The sequence below is a fragment of the Pseudopodoces humilis genome, chromosome 6 (assembly GCF_049639895.1).
Source record: "Pseudopodoces humilis isolate 2021_Gansu_Grassland_sample_001 chromosome 6, ASM4963989v1, whole genome shotgun sequence".
In the NCBI taxonomy this organism is placed as follows: Eukaryota; Metazoa; Chordata; class Aves; order Passeriformes; family Paridae; genus Pseudopodoces; species Pseudopodoces humilis.
Genome location: NC_142205.1, coordinates 38,668,111 through 38,692,240, shown reverse-complemented (window position 1 = coordinate 38,692,240; position 24,130 = coordinate 38,668,111). Strand labels below are relative to the sequence as shown.

At 36.5% G+C, this 24,130-nt stretch overlaps 1 protein-coding gene across 3 annotated transcripts in view; it reads left to right on the top strand.

Annotated features, from left to right (window-relative positions):
- The window catches only part of KLHL2 (kelch like family member 2), a 53,239-nt gene that overhangs the window by 27,085 nt on the left and 2,024 nt on the right, over positions 1 to 24,130 (top strand). For all 3 annotated transcript variants that reach the window (XM_005517605.3, XM_088056269.1, XM_014262533.2), the window contains 8 exons: positions 6,970 to 7,132; positions 13,954 to 14,063; positions 15,443 to 15,559; positions 16,562 to 16,711; positions 17,623 to 17,740; positions 18,238 to 18,435; positions 19,198 to 19,299; positions 20,231 to 20,359. In XM_005517605.3, the coding sequence (XP_005517662.1) occupies positions 6,970 to 7,132; positions 13,954 to 14,063; positions 15,443 to 15,559; positions 16,562 to 16,711; positions 17,623 to 17,740; positions 18,238 to 18,435; positions 19,198 to 19,299; positions 20,231 to 20,359 (1,087 nt within the window). The remainder of the gene's footprint in view (positions 1 to 6,969; positions 7,133 to 13,953; positions 14,064 to 15,442; positions 15,560 to 16,561; positions 16,712 to 17,622; positions 17,741 to 18,237; positions 18,436 to 19,197; positions 19,300 to 20,230; positions 20,360 to 24,130) is intronic.

Sequence of the window (24,130 nt, the reverse complement as noted above, 5' to 3'; positions counted from 1 at the left end):
GCTGTTTGTTTCCTGCCCAGGTTTAGGATTTTGCAAATGGCCTTTCAAGCCCTCTCTTTTAAATGGCCAGAGAGTGCTCAGTTATACTAGGAGAGCAAACCTTTTTTGTCACAAGTCAGTCTGTAACATACAAAAACCCCCAAAAAATCAACAGCTCTTTCCTTCCCCACTCCCTCTCCCCATCTCTTCAAAGGTTTTTTTTATGCTTTAGGAAACAGCAAATGGACATATTTAGTTTTTTGTCAACCCTTTACATCTTCAGTAAGAAGACATACATCTTACATCTTAACACCTAAAAGATGCCCTTACATCTTTTTTAGTCAATCTTTTAAAAACGTTTCTATCATAGTATCTTTGGTATAACCAAAGTGATGGTGAGTGTCAGTGGGGTCTGAGCTGAGGGTGGGCTGCTGCTGGAGGTTGAGGTGCTGCAGTTCAGTCCCACGGCTGAAGCTCGCCGAAAGCTTGGAGCATCAGCTGATGCAGTGATTCTTTATGTGGGTCAGCCTTTACAGGAAGAAAGCAGACCATGTAGTGCGAGTTATGTTATCCTGCCTACTTAATCTTTTCAGCTTCTAATCCTTTGCAGGGTAGCTATGTATATGATTTGACTGGGTAGCACTTCTGGTGTCGTAATTAAAGAACAAATTGTCCAGTTCCTGAATGACACAATATCAGAAGTAACTTTGTTCAGACTCTAGTTAGTCTCATTTAAATTATGCTGTCCCTAAGAAAAAATGATGGTGTTTTTATGCAGCTGTGTAATCTAAACACTGAATTAATTAAAGTATGATGAAGGATTCTGAGCATTCATTTTAGATTACTTACTATACACATATTTAAATTCAGTGGCCAAACTTCAAATCAAGAACTTTGTTCCTATGAAATCAAAATGCCTACAATTTTTTTCACTGGAAGAAAAGTCAAAAATTCTAACTAAAATTATTTTAGGTTAATGATGTTTTACTCCAAGTGAGAGAATATTTCATTTCTATTGCCAGTATCTTTTAAGAGAAGAAAAGGATACGAAAGGCTAAGCTTCTGACTGTTAGCTAAAATAACCATCAAACTAGGAAATCAGTCTGTCTCTCTTGTGTGAAAGTTTATGCCAAAATGCACTTTCATGTGGTGGTTAAGGCACTGTTCTGGTAGAGAAGCTGTAGGAGAACCCTGAAGCCAAGCAAGACTGCGTGGTTCTCCCTTGTAGACCAGATGGATACCCTTCATTATAGTGTATTACTTAAATAAGAGTCTCTTGTGTAATTTCATTTACTTTGTGACTCTTGTTTCTGCACTTTGGCTACCACTAACTACATCCTAAATCCAAAACTTCCACAACTACCCCCTTCAAAAAAACCCAAGGAAACAACAGAAAACCCACCTCTGTACCTAACATGTTAGTTAATAATAAGTAATTCATTCAGATTCATCTTCTGAAGTGCTGCCTCTTCAAAAGCTACTTTTTGAGCAAATTGCTTACTTCCTAGTATGTCACTAACTGAAGTGGACTCTAAAGTACACATTATGATGCAAGCTAAAAAGTGGATATGCAAAACAGTTACTTCTTCCTTATCTTCCATTTTAATCTGTCACACTGATTTCCAAGCTGGGAGCTGCTTAGTATTTTGTAGATCATGTCAATCATGCAAAATATTACACTTTCATGATTATTCAATCATTTTCTACTGAAGTGGTGCTCTACCAGTTTGTATGTAGTACAAGGGGAATGCAAAGGATTAGGACTGTTTCATGATCTGATTTCTTCCTGTGATACGATGAAACTGCCACCTGCACCTGATTTTTAGTTGCATGGGGCTCCTTAAGCTAAAGGAAAAATTAATACATCCATGTCTTCATTGTGCAATAGCCTTGAGGATGTTAAAATATCCGGAAGGTATACTTCATAGCCTACATGACATCATGTTCTAAACTTGCAGCTCACGCACATCTTTAATTCCAGTGCAGCCTCTTATTTTTGTATTTTAACACTGGAACAATGTGCTTAACATGCACATGTTGTTCATACAGAAATTCAAACAGGGTTGAATTTTCCAAAATTGAAACTTCCACATTTTATCTCACAGATGCCTTAAAATATTTGTGTCTATTTTAGTGTTTTTGTATGCATACTCCCAAACAGCATAATTTCAATGCCATGCTGAATGATTGCACTAGAGTTTAGGCTACACTTCAGTTACAAACCACAGTTTTAATTACAGCACAGATGCATATAGATGAGAATAAAAAAAATAAGATAATTTGGATTATATTTAACCACTATGTTAATTTTCTTCTTCCCCGTGCTATGATAATGTAAACAGCAAATGAAGGAGCTTAGTTTGCTGAAATGGTTATTTAAAACTTAGAAATAAATGTTAAACCTTAATCTGTTTCCTCAAGATATTTTTATTACAGGCATTAACATAACTGCTGTTCTCTGAAATTTTCTTCATTTTAATGTTGTAACTGAAAATATGCAATATCTGTGATTAGCAGGGATGTAACTTGCTAATGTAACTGTGTGCTTCTATGTTGTATTGTAGTGTGTTTGGATTCTCGTACATCTACATTTCTGGATTAGTATCTTTCCTAATGTTACAGATCTGTTTTCTTTCCTCTCCATGCAGGAAAGAATGGAATTTTTCTATTTTAGACAGCACATTATTCAATTCTCTTGGCATACACTGCTCTGATTTTTATTGGCTTATTTGCTTGAAAAGTACTTCAGTGTTCTGAGAAATTTTGGGCTTGTTTATGTTGTGGGATCTTGTTTTCAAAACCTTCAATATGGTCGTTCACTATTTTCTTATTGACATTATACTGATCTTAATGTGTTTTTTGTGGGTATCAATTTGAATTTGGGCAAATATTTCTGACAGAAATTTTAAGACGATTACAAGAAATTTGAAAGTAGTAGAGAAGAAAATATTGTTTTAAGCATCTTCATATGTCAGGTATCATAATATGGTCTGTCTAGGAAAATCTCACGGTACAAAAAGGAGTGCAGAGAGGACAGCTTGGATGGATATAAAATTACTGGATCAAATTGATTTAAATTAACAGGCAGAAAGCTTTAATCAATTTATATTTTACTTTTCATTGAGCTTTTTAAAAGCACATTGAGAGGCCTGTTCACTGAATTTTTACTATCACCCAGTAACGGAGATTCTGCAGGTTGGGATGGAGCTGGTTGGTACAACCTTTTCTGGGGCTTAACCAGCCACACTTAAAAAATACCCAACGAAACACCGCACAAAACAGAAAAAGCAACCAAACTCCTTTTTTTCAAAAGATCTGATTTTCCTGTGTTCTTACATTTCCTTGTCCTATGGCTATGCATCTTCAAGAACAGTCTGGTTCACTCTTCTCTAACTTCACATTAGGTAGCTGTGGACTGTAATAAGGTCTCCCTGTTTTTCTTTTATGGCTGAAGAAATGCAATTTTCTTAGCTTCTCCTTGTAGTATCACATGTTCCAGCCTGGTCTCTCCTTCCACTGGACTTGTTCCCCCATTCTCAACTAGCAGGGCAGTTACTAAAACCTTGTGTGTTCAAGAAGTGGTACCAATCAAGGGGCTGTGCCTATCAGGTCATCCAGCAGCCCTCGGGTGGGATGAACACCCTTGTCTGGTATGGAGGCACTCCAGGGCAGCTGCTCTGACCAGCTTCTTCTGGATAGTCCTTGAGGGGGAATTAATGTTTGCCATGAAATTTACTGTTGTGAAGATACTTGGTACTACATAGTGTTATGTTTTGATTTAGTAGAGACATACTGCAATATGCTGGAATCACAACACAAGCATGACATAGCAGTTGAAATATACATTTGGATTACTATGCAAAAGTGATTCCCATTACTGATCTGCATATGCCCACTGTCAGGATGGTGAGCATCTCCAGGAAGGAATACGTGGGTTAAAGCCCTCTCAAGCCTATTGCTCTCTTGAGAGTTCCGTCTGTTGGTTTTTTGGTTTTACACTTTTTGTGGGACTGTCTGTGTCACGTATGTACTTCTCCCCTGCTGACCTGGCTAGCTGGGGGAGACCTTATATGCTAGTAATTATTTTAGAGAAGACTGTTTGCATAACCTGGTGGCTTACTGGTACAGCCATATATATAAAGGAAAAGTCACCCTCCAGTGCCCCTTATGTGAGGGTAAGTTTGACTTTCTTTATGCCACTAGATGCTCATTCTTGTATTTCTTTCCTGAGTTCATCACCCTTGCTCTCTGAGCCTCTCCTCTGAGCCTTCTTTCCTTGTAGAGGTTTGTTCACCAGTCAGGCAGGCTGTGTCTCTTTGGGACTGTTGTAGGTGTGTTCCTGGTGAGCTGGTGGGCCTGGGAGCACCTAGAGAGGTGCCTGTCTGTACCAGCTGCTCCTCACTTCCAAGCTCAACACATGTTTTGGTCATGTGAGGGGAATGTGTCCTGCTGCACAAAGAGGAACAGAGTCATAATGCTGGCAGGCAAAAAAGGAGGGAGAAAAGCTGCAGGTATCATTAGTACCCTCAGCCCCTGACATACTCCTGGCAGGTACCTGAAGGGCCACAAGAGAGGGCAGCAGCCTCATTTACAGGTTGATGATCTGGTCGAGTTGTTGTGAAGGGCTTGAATCTACTCCAGTGAAAACGTGGACCCAAGTTCCAGGCCTTAAGTGGATCCCTCCTACTGTGCATGTGACATTGCAGGTGGATTTTATAACAAATACTTGTACCTGGTCACAGTCCTTTTTGTCTCAGTGGGGATGGAAAGATGTAATTGGCATGACGGACGCACAAAGCTTTGGGAATAGGCATGTCACTGCAGGAAGGAGAACTGAAAGGAAATAACCAGGGAAGCATCTTCACAGACTTGTAAGGGTTAAATCATTTGCTCTAGGAAATAGAACAGTCCGAGATTCATCCTCACAATTCTGAGATTCATCACCACAATTTTGACACAAAGAAAGAGAATACATATAATTTCTTATTTGCCATCTCTAATAATAATCTGTTCAGTTTTCTTTGATTATAAAAAAAAAATAGCTATGATGAGAATATATTTTCATTGAATGAGAAATTAGAGATTTTTTTTTTACCTCTGCATTTCTTGCAGTACAAAGCAGTATGCGCATTACAGTATTTTTGATCTTTAAAGGAAAGTTATGATACCCTCTACTGGCTATTTTTGGAAATAAATCTGAGCTATGACTGACCAATTTAGAGTCAGCAGCAGTTAAACTTAATCTGTACTGCAGTTTTAATGTAGTGGGGTTTTTTTCTTTTCTTTTCTTTTCTTTTTTTCTTATGGATTTTTGAGGAGTTTGAGTTGTTTTGGTATTTTTTCCCTCTTTAGTTCTGCCCCTGGCTTCAGGAGAGTAAATCTGACTGTGATGGAACTGCATTTTTGAATGCAGGTTATTATGGCTTTCAGACCAACAGTTCTATAGGTACAAATGAAAATAGCTGGATGTTATCACAGCTCTTGTTGCCTAGTAACCAAAGCCCAGTATGTAATTCAACAAGATAAATTTGATGCACTTTGCCTCTCTTTTCCTTTTTAGCAGCAGAACATAAAATGCATTTCGACTTGAATGTTTTGTTTTCTGATAACTAAAATGTGTTGAACTCTCTAACTTCGCAAGCTCAGTTTCAGTGATCTCAGAACTGATGTAAATTTCCATAATGAAGAGTGTAACATTCCTTTACTGTTCATATAAGTACGCCAGGGTAACTGTAAATACAAATATTAAATTATTTTCTCCATGTCATTCTCAAATTTCACCTTTCCATTCTGTATTCTGATTTTATGATGATGTTACATATTTTTCTACCGCATCCATTTATGCAGTCAAGGATTGTTCTCAGAATTATTTGCTCAACTATACTGATAAAATGCCTAAAATTATGTAGGACTGTCCTTGAATTAGTTACTGAATTTGTGAGCAGGTATGAAATATTTGTTTCATTGGGACAAGTTGTTTAAATAAATACTTGTAGTAGATTTCTAGCATTGATTTTTGCTATGTATGTTAATGATTATATCTAATCATAGAATTAGCTATCAAATTCATTTATCTACTCACCAATTAATCATACTGTGTTCTGGTAATTTAAATTGTATTAGTAATATTATCTTAACATTTACATAGAGGTATGCTAAAATAAAATAATTTCACTGTAATCTTTCAACATTGTAATTAATAAACTTTAAGCTTACTAAAGTTGTTTGTGTGACACTGACTTTTATGCTTCTTGCATATTTTCCATTTACTTTGTAAGACTTATTAAATATTTTCAAAATTATCTAAGATTTAAACTATTTTTTAATTATTTTGCTTAGCAGTATTCTGTGTATCTCAGTGCAATCACGTTTGTCTTTTCTTTGTTTCTCTTTCATTAACAGTTGATATTCAAATCAAACTCCTGTTAAATATATGATCCTTCATTTTTCCTGTCTGTATTGATACCCAGACAGTCTTGAATTGTCATTCTTCCAAGAAGGTCGCAGACTTCTGGGGAAGCTGAATTGTGTCCTTACTGGAATCTCTTGCATAAAGATTCCTATTTTTGATGCTAACAAAAACATGGTACAGCGTCCATGCAATGCATGCATGCAAACAAGATTTACATATTCTATCATGGTTTAGAAAACTTTCCTTTAAAAATATCCAGCATTGAAGGCTTGGAAATGAGATGCAATTAAGAAGTGCTGGGAAATGTAAACAGGGAACTTATAAGTTACAGTGTGTGGAGAGACTTCCCCAGTGAACACAAAGGTAGAGATGTTGCTTGTTATTCTAAATGGTATCTGCTGAGAAGTAAAATCATGCTCATGCTGGGTTTTAACTTCTTCAGTTGCATAATGCTGAAATCTTCCTCTTTGTTTTAGTCTTGGTTTTTTAATGGTTTAATTTTTTTTCTTAATAGTGACAATACTCTAGTATATCAGAATTGAATTTGGACCTTAACTAGCTGTTGCTTCTCCTTTCAGGTACTGCTCCCAGCAGCTGGTCTCTTGCAACTGCAGGATGTGAAGAGGACTTGCTGTGAATTTTTGGAATCCCAGCTTCATCCTATCAACTGCCTGGGGATTCGTGCTTTTGCTGACATGCATGCGTGCACAGATCTCTTGAGCAAGGCCAACACATATGCAGGCAAGTTTTCATTAGCAGAGCACACAGCCTGGTATCTGTCAGTGTGGGTGGGCTCCATGCCACCCAATCCCACACAGAGGAACACAAATTTTATCCAGGGTATTGCAGACATGTATCTCCTGATGAGAACTGCATTTGATCTGAATGTCTTCAAGAGAAATAAAATGTGCTGACTGGCCCACAGTTATATTTTGCACCTTCACTTAGGGGAGGAAATCAGGAGAGAAGAATTAAAATTCTGACAATTACCACAAGCCAAAGTATGTAGGAATTACATGGGACAAGAAATAAGAAAAAGACATTGCAAGGAGGGGTAGCCCCTGAAGAAGTAAGAAATGTAATGTTGGGTGTTACGTTATCAACTTATCTTCTGAAAATCCTGCTCATCTAGCCAACAACTTGAAATTTCCTACTATAAAGAGCACCTACAGTCTCTGAATCTTGTATTTGATCTGCCTCTCCAGCTCTCCTATTTTCATGCTTGATACTAACCTTGACTTTCTTCCATAACCAAACCACCTTCCATTTCCATCAAATTTCCTCCAAAAGCTTCCCTTGTTGTCATCATATCCTTGGAGTACTGCTGGCCTGTATGATGAGCTGCCAGCTCAACTCCTACTGTGTATTTGCTGTGTCTGTGGGGTGGATTTTAAAGAATGCACACTCTGTTCTTACTCTTGAGATAAATATGCCGTGTATAGTCAGGGTGCAAAGTCAGGTCCACTCTCTGCCTTCCTCTTCCTAGCACTGTCAGGCTTTAGAACAAGAGCAAAACAAAAAAGATAATTAAAAATTAAATATCCTGATAAGGCTGTAGAAAAATATATATATGGCTGCATTGCTTTCCATAACTATCCAAAAATGTACAGTGACCAATTAGCATGATTAACAATTAGTACAGAGTTATAACTGAAGATTTTCCTGAAATAGAGCACTAAGTGCTTCAACTCAGGTCCAAATAATAGGCTTTTTATTGCCTTGGATAAATTTAGACCTCAGAAAGGCAAGGACTTCAATGAATGCTTTCAGTTGTCATCATTCCTAGAAATTCTGTTTTGTGGTATTGATTTTTTTTTAAACTCACAGGAGATTATAGTATTTCTATCAAGAATGATTGATATATCAATTAAAAAAATTCAAAGACTTGTCAGATTGTTTTTGAAAGTACTAGCTTTTGTAATGCCTACCTTACTCAGGAAGTTGTGATGTGTACTGAATGACTTTGTTTTATTTCTATTTTGGCATCTATTCAAAAGGTTTTAATTAAATCCTTTTGTCTTTGAGTATTACAATATTAAATCCAAAAAGCTATACATTTTTGACCAATCCAAAAAGCTATACATTTTTGACCTTTTCTGCAACAGGAAGCAAGACATACATTTATTAACTAGAGTTAATGTTCAGATATTTAATGTTTTAAGTGTGTTTTGATACAGCTGTTGCTTAATTTTGAATTTTATTTTTTCGAATTTCTGTTCTGACTGGGCCTTAGTTACTTCTCAACTAAATCTCTAAACTACTTCAGTTACTTCTAAACAATCTTTGTTCAGTTTAGTATTTGAAGCTAATATTTGTATAAATCACTTTCTAGAAATATAAATTCTAAGACCCTGGCAAGACCGTGACTGCATTATTGGTTAAATGTATTTTGAGAGCACAGGAATTGTGTCCACCTGTTAACTGTCCTTCTCTGGGTCATTTTGTTCAGGCATCCTTTGGTGTGCTCAGAGAGTGTCTGCAAGCAGACTACAGACAAGTGAAAGGAGGAGGAAAGCTGTTTGTTGGGACGTGCAGGATATTAGGCTGAGCCCCAGACTGCTCAGTACTCCTGATAAAAGGATCCAGGGAGGAAGTGTTGGCCTTCGTTTCTCCTTGGAATTGCCTGATCATCAGTCTTGCTGAATTTCTGTCTGCTGACTCCCTGATTTCCTTTCATACAGTTCTGTACCTTTGCAGGTCAATGTTTTTGCTCTTGAATTTTCAGGCTACTTACTGCCTGTATCTCAACCATCATAGCTTCTTTTTCCCCCCTGTTCTTACTTCAAATGCCTCTTTGTACTTTGTCACAGCTCTTACAACTGAAAAAAAAAATAAAAAAATCTCAAAAGTCTGAGACAAAAATACATGTCTGTGCCATTCAGAGTTAAGCTTTGTATCACAGGCAGCTTAATTCCCAGAGTATACATTTTGGGATTAAGGCTCCAGAAATTAGAATGAGTACAGAAAAGGATTATTCGATTGAAAAAAGCAGTGAAAATATTCCCTGCTAGAGAAAATGAAAAGTATTTTGTTTTGTAACTTTTCCCAGGCTTTATTTTGTTACAGTTGCTACTTTAGATTTAGAAAAAAGAGACAGCGAGATAACTCTGCTAATAGACAATGATAATATAAAAACAAATGGATGCCAGTGGATCAGAAGTTATTTGAAAAGTGAAACTCTAGAACTTCCTTCCACTGGGAATGAAGATGCAACTTCCATTAAAATTGGAGCTTCATATTCCTGTGGTGGTTTGGTCCTTTGCAGTAGAGAGCAGGATTTCTAGGAGAGTCATTTATATTCACTTGTGATCTTAAAATAGAGACAATTGATACTTGAAATGAACTTCTGTTGCAATTGAACTTGGAGATGCCACCTGTTCTCATGATGCTCCAGAAAGCAATCCTGTTCTGGGTCTTGTTACACTTGCACAGTCAGAGACTGTGTACAGCTGAAGCCTCTCATCTTTCTTTTGTGAGGATTCCTAGGAAGAGTATGTGGCATGAGCACTGCTAGTCTGTCCTCAGTTTTGGTCTGGGATATGTCCTAGGTAGTGTTAAAGGATGTTCACAAAATAACAATTTTTCCTGAGAAAGTGGTGCATTATATAGGTGTTACAATGTTAAGTGCAACCTGAGGATAAATTGGTAAAGCCTTTTAATGAAGAGGGGTGTACCATCTTGGAATAGAGAGACCCTTGCTCCATGCTTATGTCCTGACACATTTCTTAGTTTTAACCAAAGACTAATAATGTATTTCACCCACTGCATAGGGCAGTATGGGCATTGGAAACTTTGGGAGACCTGTGGCAGAGTTGTCCTTTGAGGCTTGGCACAGTGAACCTTTATGGCTTTTAGCACTGTGCTGAGATGTTGGAGACCCTTTTGTTAGGGAATCCTAGCATGTGTTCTGATGCAGGGATTGCTGCATTGTATTTGACTGTGGGATAACAGCATTCGTGATTCTGGTGCTCTCAGTCCAAAACTTGAGCCCTGGCAAGACTTAGAAGCGTGCATATCTTCTGTAGACTGTTCTTGTGTACATCCGTATGCCTGGCATGGAAAGGATGGAGTTGTCAGAATCATTCCTGTGATTCTATTCTGAGTAGCAACGTCTGTTGCTAAGCTGCTGTTGCCTTGGCTGTTGTGAATTTCATGGTGTTCTAAAAAACAGTTATTTAAGCATAAGATTGACAAATAAATCAGATTTTTGAAAAAATGTGATTCTGCAGTTTTACCTTCTTATGGTTCTCCAGCTGGCAGAGCTTGTGTCTATCCCTCTGCAACAAAGCTGGGGCTTCTGTTTGACAAGTGCCTTAAAATAGGCCAATAGCAAAGGCATTTCGTCCCAAGCCAAAAAAAATCTCTGTGTGACATTGTGAATTAATCCATAAATGTTTAAAGCATAAAATATCCTGTGCAGGTTTCAGATGCTTTCCTTCCTATATAAGTGAAAAATATAATGTCAGTATCTGTATAGCCAGACTTGTGAGCCTTTTGGATAGAAGAGGTGTCAAGTGCTTTTTGCTGCATGTGCATATATAGTACCTAGCTCCAGACTCAGAACAGCAAATACCAAAAAGCAGTACATTTACAGCTCCTATTTTCCTTCTGTGCTCTCCATGCTGGCATTGTTTATTGTACTTCCAGACATTTTTGTTACTAGCCCCTTTTGTGTTGTCAAAGGCTTCCTTTTCGTTTGCCCCACCCTACTGTCACAGGGCAGACAAGGACAGATCTTTAGCTATTCAGATAGAAACTGACTCAGTTGCTGAAATGTAAAAAGATGTTTTTCATATGCAATTGGAACAGATATTTTAGAAACATCCTAAAAGGGATTTTTTTTTTTTTTAATTAGAGTTTAGTCTTGATAATAAAGAAGTAGGACTCTACTTGCATAGGAAGTGGGAATTTAGAAGCCAAGCCTCTGAAGTCCTAAGCCAGCTTGTTTCCAGGCTGCCAGACTCTGGAGCCAGCTGGCTTCAATTTCTGGGTAAAGAGGCAAGAAATAGGGCAGGATTCCAGTACAAATTTGTCAAAGTTGCATACTGTGTGGAAAATTCTGATTTGGGAAAAAAATAATTATTTTATTCTCTCATGGAAACTTCCATCTGGGTAGTTCTCTCTGCTTCTCTAAGAGATGTTATTTTCATAAAGAAAGAAGTATATTCCCTGATGCAGTAAATAAAACAAGATAATATAAGTTTTTACAGGGGACAGTTGCATGAAATATTTAATCATTTAAGCAGAAGTTTCATCGTGTTTGATGTTAATGCCTTCAGATTATCGAAGCTTCTAGGATGGCAGCAGTAATATGAGATAATACAAATCCTAACCCAGAAGGCAAAAAAATCCACACACCTCCAGTACTATTTTTCATCATTATTGGGAAAAGAGGATCTAAGTGTGATCTCTTGAAATTCTAGTACTGAATCATATTATTTTGAAGATGCTGTTATCCTTCTTGCTAAAAGGATGCAAAAAGTTTGAATTTCATAAGTGTAATTTTTATATATAATGCAGCTTTCTGTCTTCAACACTTGGACCAGCATTACATAAATTGCCATTGGTGGATTTAATTGATTTTACATTTCCTTGTTCTTTCTCAGTTTTTAATTACTTTAAATAACCCATGTAGCTGTAATTGCAATTGGCTTCTGCCCAAATGTTATTTATAATTCAGTTACAATGGTCTCCTACACAAGCGATCTGATTCTTATGAGACAAGTCATTTCACCTTACCTCTTTTTTTGACAACTAAAATTTATGTAGAAATCTCCCCTATTTCTCTTTCATCTGTAATTAATTCATCTGAGGATTTGTAGCTGTTGAGTTGTTTGGTTTAGTGGTTCTCCTTTTTTCACTGTGCCATGTTTTATGTTTTAGGAGGCTGATATCCAGTAAAAGTTTTTGTTCAAGCACTGTTTTTTTTTTATTGTCTTCTACAGTCCTTATGTCGAGCATGAAAACAGGAGACAGCCTCACATTCATTGTATTACTTTGAAAATTCTCAACTTTCATCTCTCTTGGTTCAGAGGGTGATCTCTTCCTACTTAGTGCATGACATAAATCTAAATCAACTTCTAAAAAGCAAGGCTTTTGTATGTGAGTCTGTGAAATCAACCAGATATTTCTAATTTATGAAATCTATCCTGTTGGATGTGATCCACTGTTGCATTTTATTTCTCAAGGAAAGATGAACAGTGCTTCAGAACCTCAGATTTGTTTGAGATTGGATGAGTGTTGCTTCCCCTTTCTGCTTGCTTCCAAACTCGGCTTCTCAGTACAGTGTGGCATACTGGTTCGTGTCACTGTCACCCGAAATTTGGAGTTTATCGTAAAAATAATCTATACAAATTACCTTTCTCAATTTCTATTTGCAAACAGTAAAACTCATCAGATACTTAGCTTGAGAAACTGAATACTTGTCTGCAAAGCAAACAGATACAAGATTTGTAGAATGGAAAAGTAATGGGGATGTTATAAAAATCAATAGTATTTCTTTTCATCCTTTCTTTCCCATTACCTAAAGTAAATGCTGCAGAAAATACTACCTGTCCATCATAAGAGAATGCTGCAGAATTAGAGAGACTTGTACCAATGATGATTGCATCTAAAACAGCTGTTTTCTTGCAAAAGTTGAACTGAAAAATCAGGCTTCTTGAGTTTAAGCATTCAACATTCTTTAACTTCTTTTTAACAGCTTAGACAACTTTCTCAAATATGGAGTCTTAGTTACAGTAGTACTAATAGAGTGATTGAAAAAGCTATAAAATATTCTTTGGTTTGAGTATGTTTGCTGGCCTCTTTTTATTTATTCTAACTTTGAGAGAATTCTTAAGTTCTTAGTAACAGTTGTCCCTTCTAACTTCTGTTAAGAATAGCAGAAGAAGGGGAAAAATAATTTAACTGAATGAAACTACTTTTTAAGCAAAAGAATGTAATAAAAAGCAATTTTAAGGAAGGGAGGGAACAACTGAATAACTGAATGACAACTTGGAAACACTAAATTTTTTCAGTTTTATTTAGATTGAGGTTTAGAAAAAATTAGGAAAATTACATACCTTCTGCACTTCGTAGAGATTGCAATATGCAATATTTTATGACCTTGGAGAAGCTCTGAGAGATACAGCAGGACTTGTTGTATGACATCGCTGGTTGGTTCTAAAGAATCAACCATTGTCCATGTCAAACTACAAATTTAAAATATGCTTGTCAACAACATACAGAGTATACAGACTCTGGAGTACTTTTTCTGTATTTTTGTGTGCAAATTTAGCAAAATAAGACTTAGGTAATTCTTAAGGACAAGTACTGAGATGAAGCAACCATCTGAATATAATGTGTTTTAATATTTTAGTTAAAGCGTGTTTAAAGATAAAAGCTATTTGTGAGACCAAGCTTTAACCTATAGAAGAGGTTTTAAATTAACGTATTGCTTCTAGATAGGGTAAAATAGCATGCATATTGAATCATTTTCCTGTTTTACCCTGCTGCTTTAATGCTTGTTATACATGTAGAAATGTGTTGCACTCTATGTTAGCATATTTATTTCCTCTAAGCAGAACAGCACTTTTCTGATGTCGTACTTAGTGAAGAATACCTCAATCTTGGTGTAGAGCAGGTGTGCAGTCTGATATCCAGTGACAAACTCACAATTGCCTCAGAGGAGAAGGTAAGACAACCTGTATCCCATTATTCTTTTTATCCTTTTATGTGAAAGAGCAAGCTTGCTCCTACTGATCTTGTGCACTTTTTTTGGATGTGTCCTGTGTTTCGTCAGCAAAATTAGGCAGGTATTGAACTAAAATTTAAAGGACTCTTCCCAAAAATGTTGTCGTCTGAAGTAGAAAATTAGTCTCAACTCTTAAAAATCCTAAAACTGTATTAAATCACATTACCCTTTGTTCTTTGGAAAAAAAATAAACAAAACCCAAATTAAATGGAAATTCCTTCTCATCTTCAAGCAGAACAGCCAGACTACATGCTGAGTCACACCTACAGGAGTTTGGTTTACCAAGGGATAAACAATTCCAAGTTTGGAGAGCAATTGCATGCCATTTACTAACTTTAACATCAGCAGTCCCACAAAGGTATTAAAGCTCTGTGTGTATATGTGAGCTGTTTAACCTAACTGAAGACATGTGGGTTACACAGGAGATGACATGGCAGCTTGGTGTTACCTAACCAGAGTTCAATGTGTGTTGGCTCACCTTTAGCCTAGATCTCAATCTTTTAAAGCCATTTTTGAAACATTGTATTCTTCAGTGAGCCCAGGTCATCTCTGTAAACCTCTAATGGTTTTCAGGTTGTGGATGTATTCATTTTGAGCTTTTTAAATTCAGTTATGATCTATTTGAAATATGCTGGCTTTCTTTTATTTGAGAAGTTTAGTTGTACTCAAATGAAGCTAAATTGTGTTCAAAATGTTTGAATACATTTGTACAGTTAGGCAGTGTTTCATGTTAAAACCTTTTTGAAACTTTGAATCTAAGAACTATCTGCTTAAACAGCAGCTAGCAAAGCTATGTTGCTGTTCCTGTAATCCCCTGAGTGTCATCCCTTAAATACATGTGATGCTGCTTTTGCGGAGGTTTCAATGCTCTAGTGAATGATGAGCTACTGTGCAATGGTGGCAAAATCAGGCTTGGGATCACTTGTCCCACTAAGACTCAGTGATGGTAAGTCATTTGAATGGTGACGTGGCAGGTCAGTTCTCCAAGAAAGGAAGAAAAGTATGAAGACTGCAATATTCCAGCTGCTGTGTTGTTTGTTTGCCTATTTTTCAGTATCAATGAAGTCACTGTGTGCATTTTGTCAATGTAGCACAGCTACCCTTGAAACACCAGTAGAGTCTGTATAAAACGAGATCGGATAATGCACCTTCATAATTTCGTAGCTGATAAATATGGAAATAATGGGAGCTCTAACCATTCTCATCCGTTCTTATGTTAGGAGTTTTAGTATAAGCAAAATGACTTTTGGAGGCACGCTGATGTTCTCATGCTTATGAACTTGTAAGTCAAGGAACTTGATCTGTTTGTTTTCTGGAAGGTATTTGAAGCAGTGATAACCTGGGTAAACCATGACAAAGATGTAAGGCAGGAGTTAATGGCACGTCTGATGGAGCATGTTCGGCTGCCTTTGCTTTCTCGGGAGTATTTAGTTCAGGTAAGCAAAAAGAAATACTAATCATTCTGCATGTGACTATTTCTGCTCATTATTTTAATGCCAGATAGATCATTTTAAATTTAAACTAGTGTCATTAATCTGTTAGTGATAGTAAAAGTAAACAAACAGCCACTACCACATACTCATTTGCATATACACACACTGAGGTGAGGGATTGCCACACAGAGGATGACTTATGTAAGTAATTTATCTGTTTGGCTGACTGCATGTCATACCACCCCAGGAATCTGAACAATGTAATTCACTGAGATCAGGTTAGGTTTCATTTGTAATGCCATCTTTTGATAAAGGAGTTGTTCTCATAAGTGAATTTTCAATTTCAGAATTATATCTGTTGTTTAAGCTGATTAGGAATTCACGACAAAGGAAGCATTCTTTTACCTGGTTCAGATAAAACACATTTTTCCAAATTTTATAAGTTCATTTGGATATTTTGATGCCAGCTCAAATATTTAAGATTGACAATATGAGTTCAGTATTAACGTTGGTTAATAGGCATTAGTAGGTTGGTAGGTGTTTTTTGTAAAAACTGATTTTGTGATACAAATCTCCAATTTGTGTGGCTTGTTTTGGGTGGGATTTGGGGTATTTTTGCTGTTGTGTTCTGTTGTGGTTTTTATTGTTGCAGAGTGGCTTACTAGTTTGTTAAATTATTCTCTTCAACTCCTGCCTTAAAATATTCTGTACTGTCTGTATTTAAAAAAATCAAGAAATGTGCCCAATTGTAAGAAAAGTAATTTACCTTGCCCATCACTGTTTCTTCCATTTGCTAATTAACAATCAGCATATTTTGATTTTTTTTTATAAGTGACTGCACATTTCCACCACAAATTTGTGTCTTACTGGTTAAATTATAATCTTAAAAATTAGATTAATCTTCATTTATGTGATAGATCATAGGCTTTTTTACAGTTTGGATTGTGATTTCTGTTTTACTTCCTTAACATGCTCAGACCTTGTTAAACTTCTATTAATAAACAGAGAGTTGAAGAGGAAATACTGGTTAAGAACAGCAGTGCTTGTAAAGATTACCTCATTGAAGCTATGAAGTATCACTTGCTACCAACTGAGCAACGGGCATTGATGAAAAGCACACGGACAAAATTGAGAACACCCGCTAGCCTTCCAAAAGTAAGACCCTTGTTTTTCCAGTGTATTTACTATTTCAAATTGCATTTTAAAAACTTTCATGAGAGCTTGACTGTGTCTTGGGGTATGCCTGTAAAAAATTTATTCCAGATTTATTTATCATAAAAATGTAACAAGTGATTGCCTTTACACTTCATCCTACTTATGATATAGATGTTTTAGCTTTCTGCCTACACAGAGAATCACCATTACCTGCCCTCACAGAAAACATTTTTTAATAAGAGCTTCAGCTTTTGAGAAATATCCAGCTATGGAGAAGTAAACCTGTTAAAAAACAAAAATCCCCAAAAAACCCCAAACCAAAACAAAGAATGACTGAAACTACTGTGTTGAAATTTTTTGTTTAATCTTTAGTTCATTTTAGCAAAAAACAAACATTAGATTATTTTTACAATCAAGTAGAAGTTTTCTCGTACTACTGTGTAGGGGCCAGTACTGTTATGAAAATGGCAATAATGGAATAAGAGATTCAGTTCAGCAGATTTAGCACATTTTTTTTTAGAAGAACAAGATAAGGCTGTTATGTGATGGATGGTCACAGTTTCACTACACATCATAAATGGTGAATTCTTATACCTGAGATCACAGTAGGATGTGAAGATATAGCAGGGTCTCCCTCTTTCATGGGTGCTTTACCAAGATTCTGATTGCTTCCTGCTTTTCTTCCCTTGGTATTTCCTTGGGACAAAACAACTACAAATTACATTTGTTTAAAAAGATACCTAACAAGTAATTTTGCATGGTTCACAAGACTCAAATTTCTATAGGAGAGCCATCCTTTAATTATTTCTTGTACAGAAGCTTGCTTTAGTTTTTAACACATTTTTGATCTTTCAGGTGCTCTCATATATGCAAATAACTAACAATTATTATTATTATTATCTCCCTGTTAGTTGATGATGGTAGTTGGGGGACAGGCACCCAAGGCAATTCGCAGTGTTGAATGCTATGATTTTAAAGAAGAACGCTGGCATCAGGTAGCTGAATTGCCTTCCAGAAGATGTAGAGCAGGTAAGGATGCCGAATTTTTTGTTGTGGTTGGTAATGCTTCAGAATTTAGGCATTCTCTGGAACAGTACTTGGGATATTTATCTAAGGGCTAAACCTTGACTTCATCATTTGAATTACTTGCTAATCTGGAACAATACAACTTTGATCAACTGTTTCAGATGAATTTGTGCTTCGGTTTGCAATCTGTAGGATAAACTGCTTTATTACCTCCCACAGAAACAAGGGATAAATAAATTTAAATATTTATGCATTATAATAATGATTAATTTTACTATTCAAATACCCTAAGGAATGTGCACTGTTAGTAGCAGAAAGTGTCAGAAATTCTACAGCTTAATCTGAATGAAGTGTGGTTCTGGGGGATTGTCAAAAGCATAACAAGTGTAGTGAATACTGTAATTTGTGTCAAGTATCTGCATACTTAGGACAGTACAGAATACAGTTAATTGGCAGAGAGACTGAAACACTCATCTTTCCTCCCCATTTCCCTGCTCTAGGAATGGTGTACATGGGAGGCATGGTTTATGCTGTTGGTGGTTTCAATGGCTCTTTGAGAGTTCGTACAGTAGATTCCTATGATCCAGTGAAGGACCAGTGGACAAGTGTAGCTAACATGCAAGACAGGAGAAGCACACTGGGAGCAGCTGTATTAAATGGCCTTCTTTATGCTGTGGGAGGATTTGATGGGAGTACAGGTATGTTTGCCTTAGACACTTCTGAATAGCTTTGACTACTCTTAACATAATTGTTTCAAATATTAATGCCTCTTGCTAGTACTGGTGGTGAAACCAAGCATGCAGGTAGCCTGGCATCTTGTGATGTGGAATGTACTTAAATGGTCACATCCCCCTACCTGAACAGTGGACTGCTCCAAAAAATTCAGGCTTAAAGGCTAGCAAACTTTTGGCAAGTTCACTTCCAGTATTCCCTCTGTAGTCAGAGTCCTTAACTTGTGGAAGATATGAGAGAAAAATTATCTGGTCTGTTTTGTCCTGTTTGCATAGGAAATTTATTTCTGCGTTTTCATGTAGCATAAATAAGATTATAAACAGCTTTTTCTGACCTGTGAGAGGGCTTTGGACATACACTGTTCATTCTCTACTTAGGATGCATTAAACAATTAGTGCAGAAGTGATCTTTTTGCTGAGTAACTGTTACAGAAGCATAAGTAAGAAAAAGCATGCGAGTTAACTAAAAAGAAAGGAAAAAATCCGGGGAAGAATTTTTCACAGCTCCACAAAAGTTTTCAGTAATTTGCCCATTTTCAGACATAAAAAATGGGTTGATTGTAATTGTAATCTAGAGGACAAAAAGTTGTGCTTTATGTTCAGCATTTAACAATCCTTAAAATGAAATAATTTGAATTATTAGATATTGTTAGATATGAAGGGTTTCCTGAAAGCTAGACAGTATGTTGCACCTAGATTTTTAGAGAAAATGTTATATTGTTTTCATAGGTTTGTCATCGGTCGAAGTTTACAACTTAAAGACTAACGAGTGGTTTCATGTAGCTCCAATGAACACAAGAAGAAGTAGTGTTGGCGTAGGTGTTGTTGGAGGTAGGTTGGCAAATTATACTAAAAAGAATGGGAGGAAATGCAATCATTTACCCTACTAGTTTTCCTTAGTTTTGAAAACATACTTCAGATTTATGTTTTTGCTCAACCTTGTAGTTCAAATGGTATGAACAATATGTAATCATTCTACTTGGGTTCAAGCAGTTTTTAGCATAGTAGTTTTAATTTTTTTTTCAGAGGTTCAGCTGTGGCTGATGCCAACTGAGAAAAACCTTGCTAAGCTCTAGATTATGTATGTCAGCAAAGTCAGAGAGCTGATGTGATGACCTTATCATTTGGTCTTTCGTGATGTAGCACTGCTGTATTGTCAGCTCTGTTATCTGTGGCTGACCTTGTTGGCTGCATGCTGGGGACAATCCCAAGGGCAGTGCCAGGAAAACTGCTGACTTTCCAGTCAGCTTGGTGGTGAATAGCCTGGATGTCACTTGCACAATGAAGGCCTGGCCTGGCTCTTGGATCTTAAAACAGTTTCAGGGGTGGGTGTGTGTTTTAACTGCATAGGAACCGCTGCTGCTTCTAATCTGAAAATACAGACTGTAAAATTATTTTCATCTACATTTCTGATATTTCTAGGAAGCCTATTTGTGAGCTTCCAGTATCAAACATACTTGAAATAGCTTGCTTTTGAACAATGCCTAATTAAAAACCTTACCTTTGTATTTCAGCTAGGCAATTTAAAATCTTTTGATTTGCATTGTTGTTGTTGTTAGACACTGGGTGCCTTTTACATCCTAAAAATGACAAGAGCTGTGGCATGCTAACTTAAACTGTTTACAGTATAGAATCTCAGGAATTGTCAGTGATTGACAGGTGCTGATTAGTAACTAATTGGAGAATGATGCCTTCCTCTTTGCCTGTGTGCCAGTCCCTGTGTGTGCATTAGCAATTGGTAGCTCCTTTGGTTCCCCCCCAGGGAAGCTGTATGCTGTTGGTGGCTACGACGGAGCGTCACGGCAGTGCCTTAGTTCAGTAGAATGCTATGATGCCAATTCCAATGAGTGGAGCTATGTCGCAGAAATGAGCACGAGGCGGAGCGGAGCAGGTGAGTAGACAAGGATCAGCTAGCCTTGCAAAGATGAAAACTCGTTAAAATGTATCTAAGAATATGAAAGGTAAGCTAAAGTCTGAATCTAATGGAATGTGCTAGTCCTAGGTGGCTGATACACAGCAGGTTATAAGAACAAAACTGTTCCACAGAGTAAGATTCAGTCTGTTAAGAGTAAATATCTCTCTTTGTTTTTTCATACTTTCATATTCCTCCTCTTCCCACAACTTCTGATAGTTTTTAACACGCAGACTAATACTCATGGATTGTAACAATCACTATCACCTCAATTCTTAAATATCAAAAGCTATACAGCAAAGATGAAAAAAATGTCTTTTCTACAGAGATCTCTTTGCTAGTTAGGGCTGATTATTCTAAGTGTTTTCAGGTTGACTTTACTTGTGAACAGTAACTAGGTTTCCACCTCTTTGGAGGACTTGTTCTGCATTCTGATTCACTGCAGGAAATTTTGTCCTTGTTCTTTCCTAAGTTTGTATTACTGGTTTCATCCTATTACTTCCACTTATGTACCCTTTATTTCACCTTCAGTAATTCTTCTCATCACCTGGTGTTTACATCCTCTGTACATGTACAGCCTACTACATGTTATCCTTCCTTATCATTTAGCCGAGGTATATCTATTTATTTCTGTATAATCTTAAAAATCCTTTTTTTTTTTTTTTGTGGATTTCTTTTGTCCTTCTTGCAATTCTGAGTGTGTATATTTCTCTTTAAAGACACCTTTAAAAGTGCCTGTGGTATTCCACTTTTGTTTAATGAAATGATGCTTCCACAGCTCCAAATTGACTTTAGCATTTTCATTATCTATTAATATTATGGACTTGAATCTCATTTACTGTTCACTGTCCTCTATTTGTCTTTTGGTATTTCAGGTTTTTTCAACTCGCAGAAGTTGTTTTATTTCTCTAGATGTGTTCCCATGGACTTTTTCAAGTCAAATTCCATGATATTATTTTCTACATTTATTTTTTAGTAGTTAAGTCACTTTTTTTGCCAAGTGCTTAATGGTGATTTTTAGCAACACCCTTCAAGTATCTACTGGTGATTGCATTAATGTGCTTCATAATGGGAAGAGATATTGCTACAAATAAATCTGAATGGACTTCTAGTATGTTCAGTATATGATTAATAGTTATCCAAACTTCTCATCTTACCTTCCATTATTCTTTGTTAACTCTGAACAGTTTTTACCTGTATAATAATGTTTAAATTAAGTTCAAATAATTTCAAAAGAAATCTATCAAAGTACTAAATTCATTGCTAAAATTAAGATAGTCTGTGATACTTGCATCGTATCCTTACAAGATCAGCAAGCTGATAACTCTTATTACTAAAAGTCATGTTTCAATTGTGTTTCTAAACTAAAACTATGATGTTAATGAAGGAAACATGATACACTGTACCTCAAGAAAACACAGTTTTCTTGTGAAACTTCTAGTAACTCATCCTGTGCTTCTTGGAAGTAACTTCTGGATTAAAAACTGGACAGAGTTGCAGTAAGGGTACTGGAAAATATTCCTGTCTAATATTGGCAAATTTTGAGGAAAATATTTATATAAAATGGGCAAGTTACAAGTATCATTCTAGAGACAAATAGTGTTGGTGGGTTGTGACAAAGTTTCATTTTGCAGTCTGCCTGCAAACACATTTTGTTTCAGTGATCGGGGTTTATTTTTTGATACTCTGTTTTTGCAAACTGTTGTGCTTGTAGCCTATTTATACAGTAGATTTTTTTTTTAAATGTTGAATTTCTTCTACAATTCTGAAATTTAGTTCCCTAAATATACTAACTACTGGGATCTTCGTGCCCCTCTCCTCTCTCCCCTTGTCCCTTTGTTTGCTTACTCAACTCTGTTCTGCCTTTTACCTGGTCCACTGATAAAAAAAAATGGAGAGGAAAACTAAATGCAGACAGTTATTCCAGATTCATATAATTGAGTAAAATAATCAACATTCTTCTGAGCCACTCTGCTAAATACATGAAAAATTATATTTTTGCATGGCAGAGGAGTGGGTGGTAATGTGAAAATCATGACTGTTGATTGAGCTTGGCTGTAGAGGCCAAATAGCCAAACCCACCAGAACTGTTTCAACTGGCAATCAGTCCTGGTGGTGTTGCAGGTGCTAGCTAAAGAGAATTTTGTTCTTGTGTTAATCTTTTGGATGTCTGGTCATCTCCAAGAACTTAAGCTCATCTCTTCTGTTCCTACTGCTTCAGCTTCACTCAAAAACAACTTTTCAGAGGTTAACACTCAGTTACTCTTCTTTAGTACCCACTGCTTCTCAGTTGATCAATACGGGGACAGATCTGTTTCCAGCAACATATTGGGAGGAGGAACTGCAGATCCAGATATAGGCCATTTGGGAGGGCTGAGAGATATAAGACAGGGTCCTGAAAAATGGGCAGGAAAGAAAAATAACAAAGAAAGGAGAACTCAGAAGACGGCAACAAGAGGATACAGACGGAAGGAGCAAGAAATAAGGTAGGACCTGGAAACTGGGTGTGGGATTAAGGGAAAATGAAGCACCATGAAGGAACAGACAACCTTATTAAAAATAAGGAGCTATGAAAGAAAAAAGTGGCAATGTGGCAGAGGGAGAGCTCTACACACTGAATAGGAAGGCCAGTAACTATTGAAACCATGGGTGGGGGGATTTATATCACATCCCATATTTAAACTGAAAATATTAGCCCTCCTTCTAGCTCTGTAATGTTTAATTCTACAAAAGATTAATGTTGTACTGTCCTGTCTAATAAAGTGTGATCAGAGTGGGAGAAAGAAAAGTTGTCATACTATACTGTGAAATGATAGCTAGAAATAATAGCAATAAACGAGGAATTAAATTAACTGGGAAGGATATGGGGAAATGCTAGTAGTGAACATCACTGATAAAGTGCTAAATAGCATGATTTATAAGACTGTCCTATCAAGAAGCTATTTTTCAGATTTACAGTACCAATTAGCTTCCCATGTTTCCTTCCTCCCTTCTTTTAATTATTAAAATTGGTCTCTTTATGTAAGAAAATGTAGTCATTTCAGCAGCAGTCATTTTTCTCCACATATAGATATGGCTCTTAAATACAAAATTGGTGATATGTTTTTAAAGATATTCCAGCTGGTTATTAATATCTTCGTGTTCTCTTTTTTGTTTTTTCTTTTTTTCCCCTCCTTTTTTTTATTTTGACCTACAATTTTTTTTTCTTTGAGGGACTTATTTTTTGCATTCATATTTGCTGTTTCCCGTTAAAAAGATTTTAAGTGGTTCCCTTTCCATGGAATACTTTATGAGCTATATTTGCAATTCTGTATCTCTGCTTTGAGTTTCATAGTCTTAAATGTGGCATTTATTAGATTTCCCAGTATATTTTCATAGAAGTGCTTTTTTAGTTGTCTTTATGGTCCATCACTCAGAAGTTTTAATGCAAAAAAACCCCTACATTTCTGAAATTTATTATGTTTGGGTTCTAATATAAAGGGAGGAATAAATAAGCAGGCCTTTCTTTCTTCTTCCCCCGTTTCCATCTTTTCAATACGTGCAGCCCAAATAGCAAGTACATAGAACAAGCTTTACTCATAACTTCATTCCAAGCTCACAGATTGATAAACTTTTGTTGTAAAGTAAAGGAGACCATAGGATTAAAGGACACCCTTTAATATCCTTTTGGATATTTTGATAACTGAAGCTTGGTTCAAAGACGCTTGCTTGGTGTTCTTCAAATCCCAGAGAAGGTACTCACTGCTAACT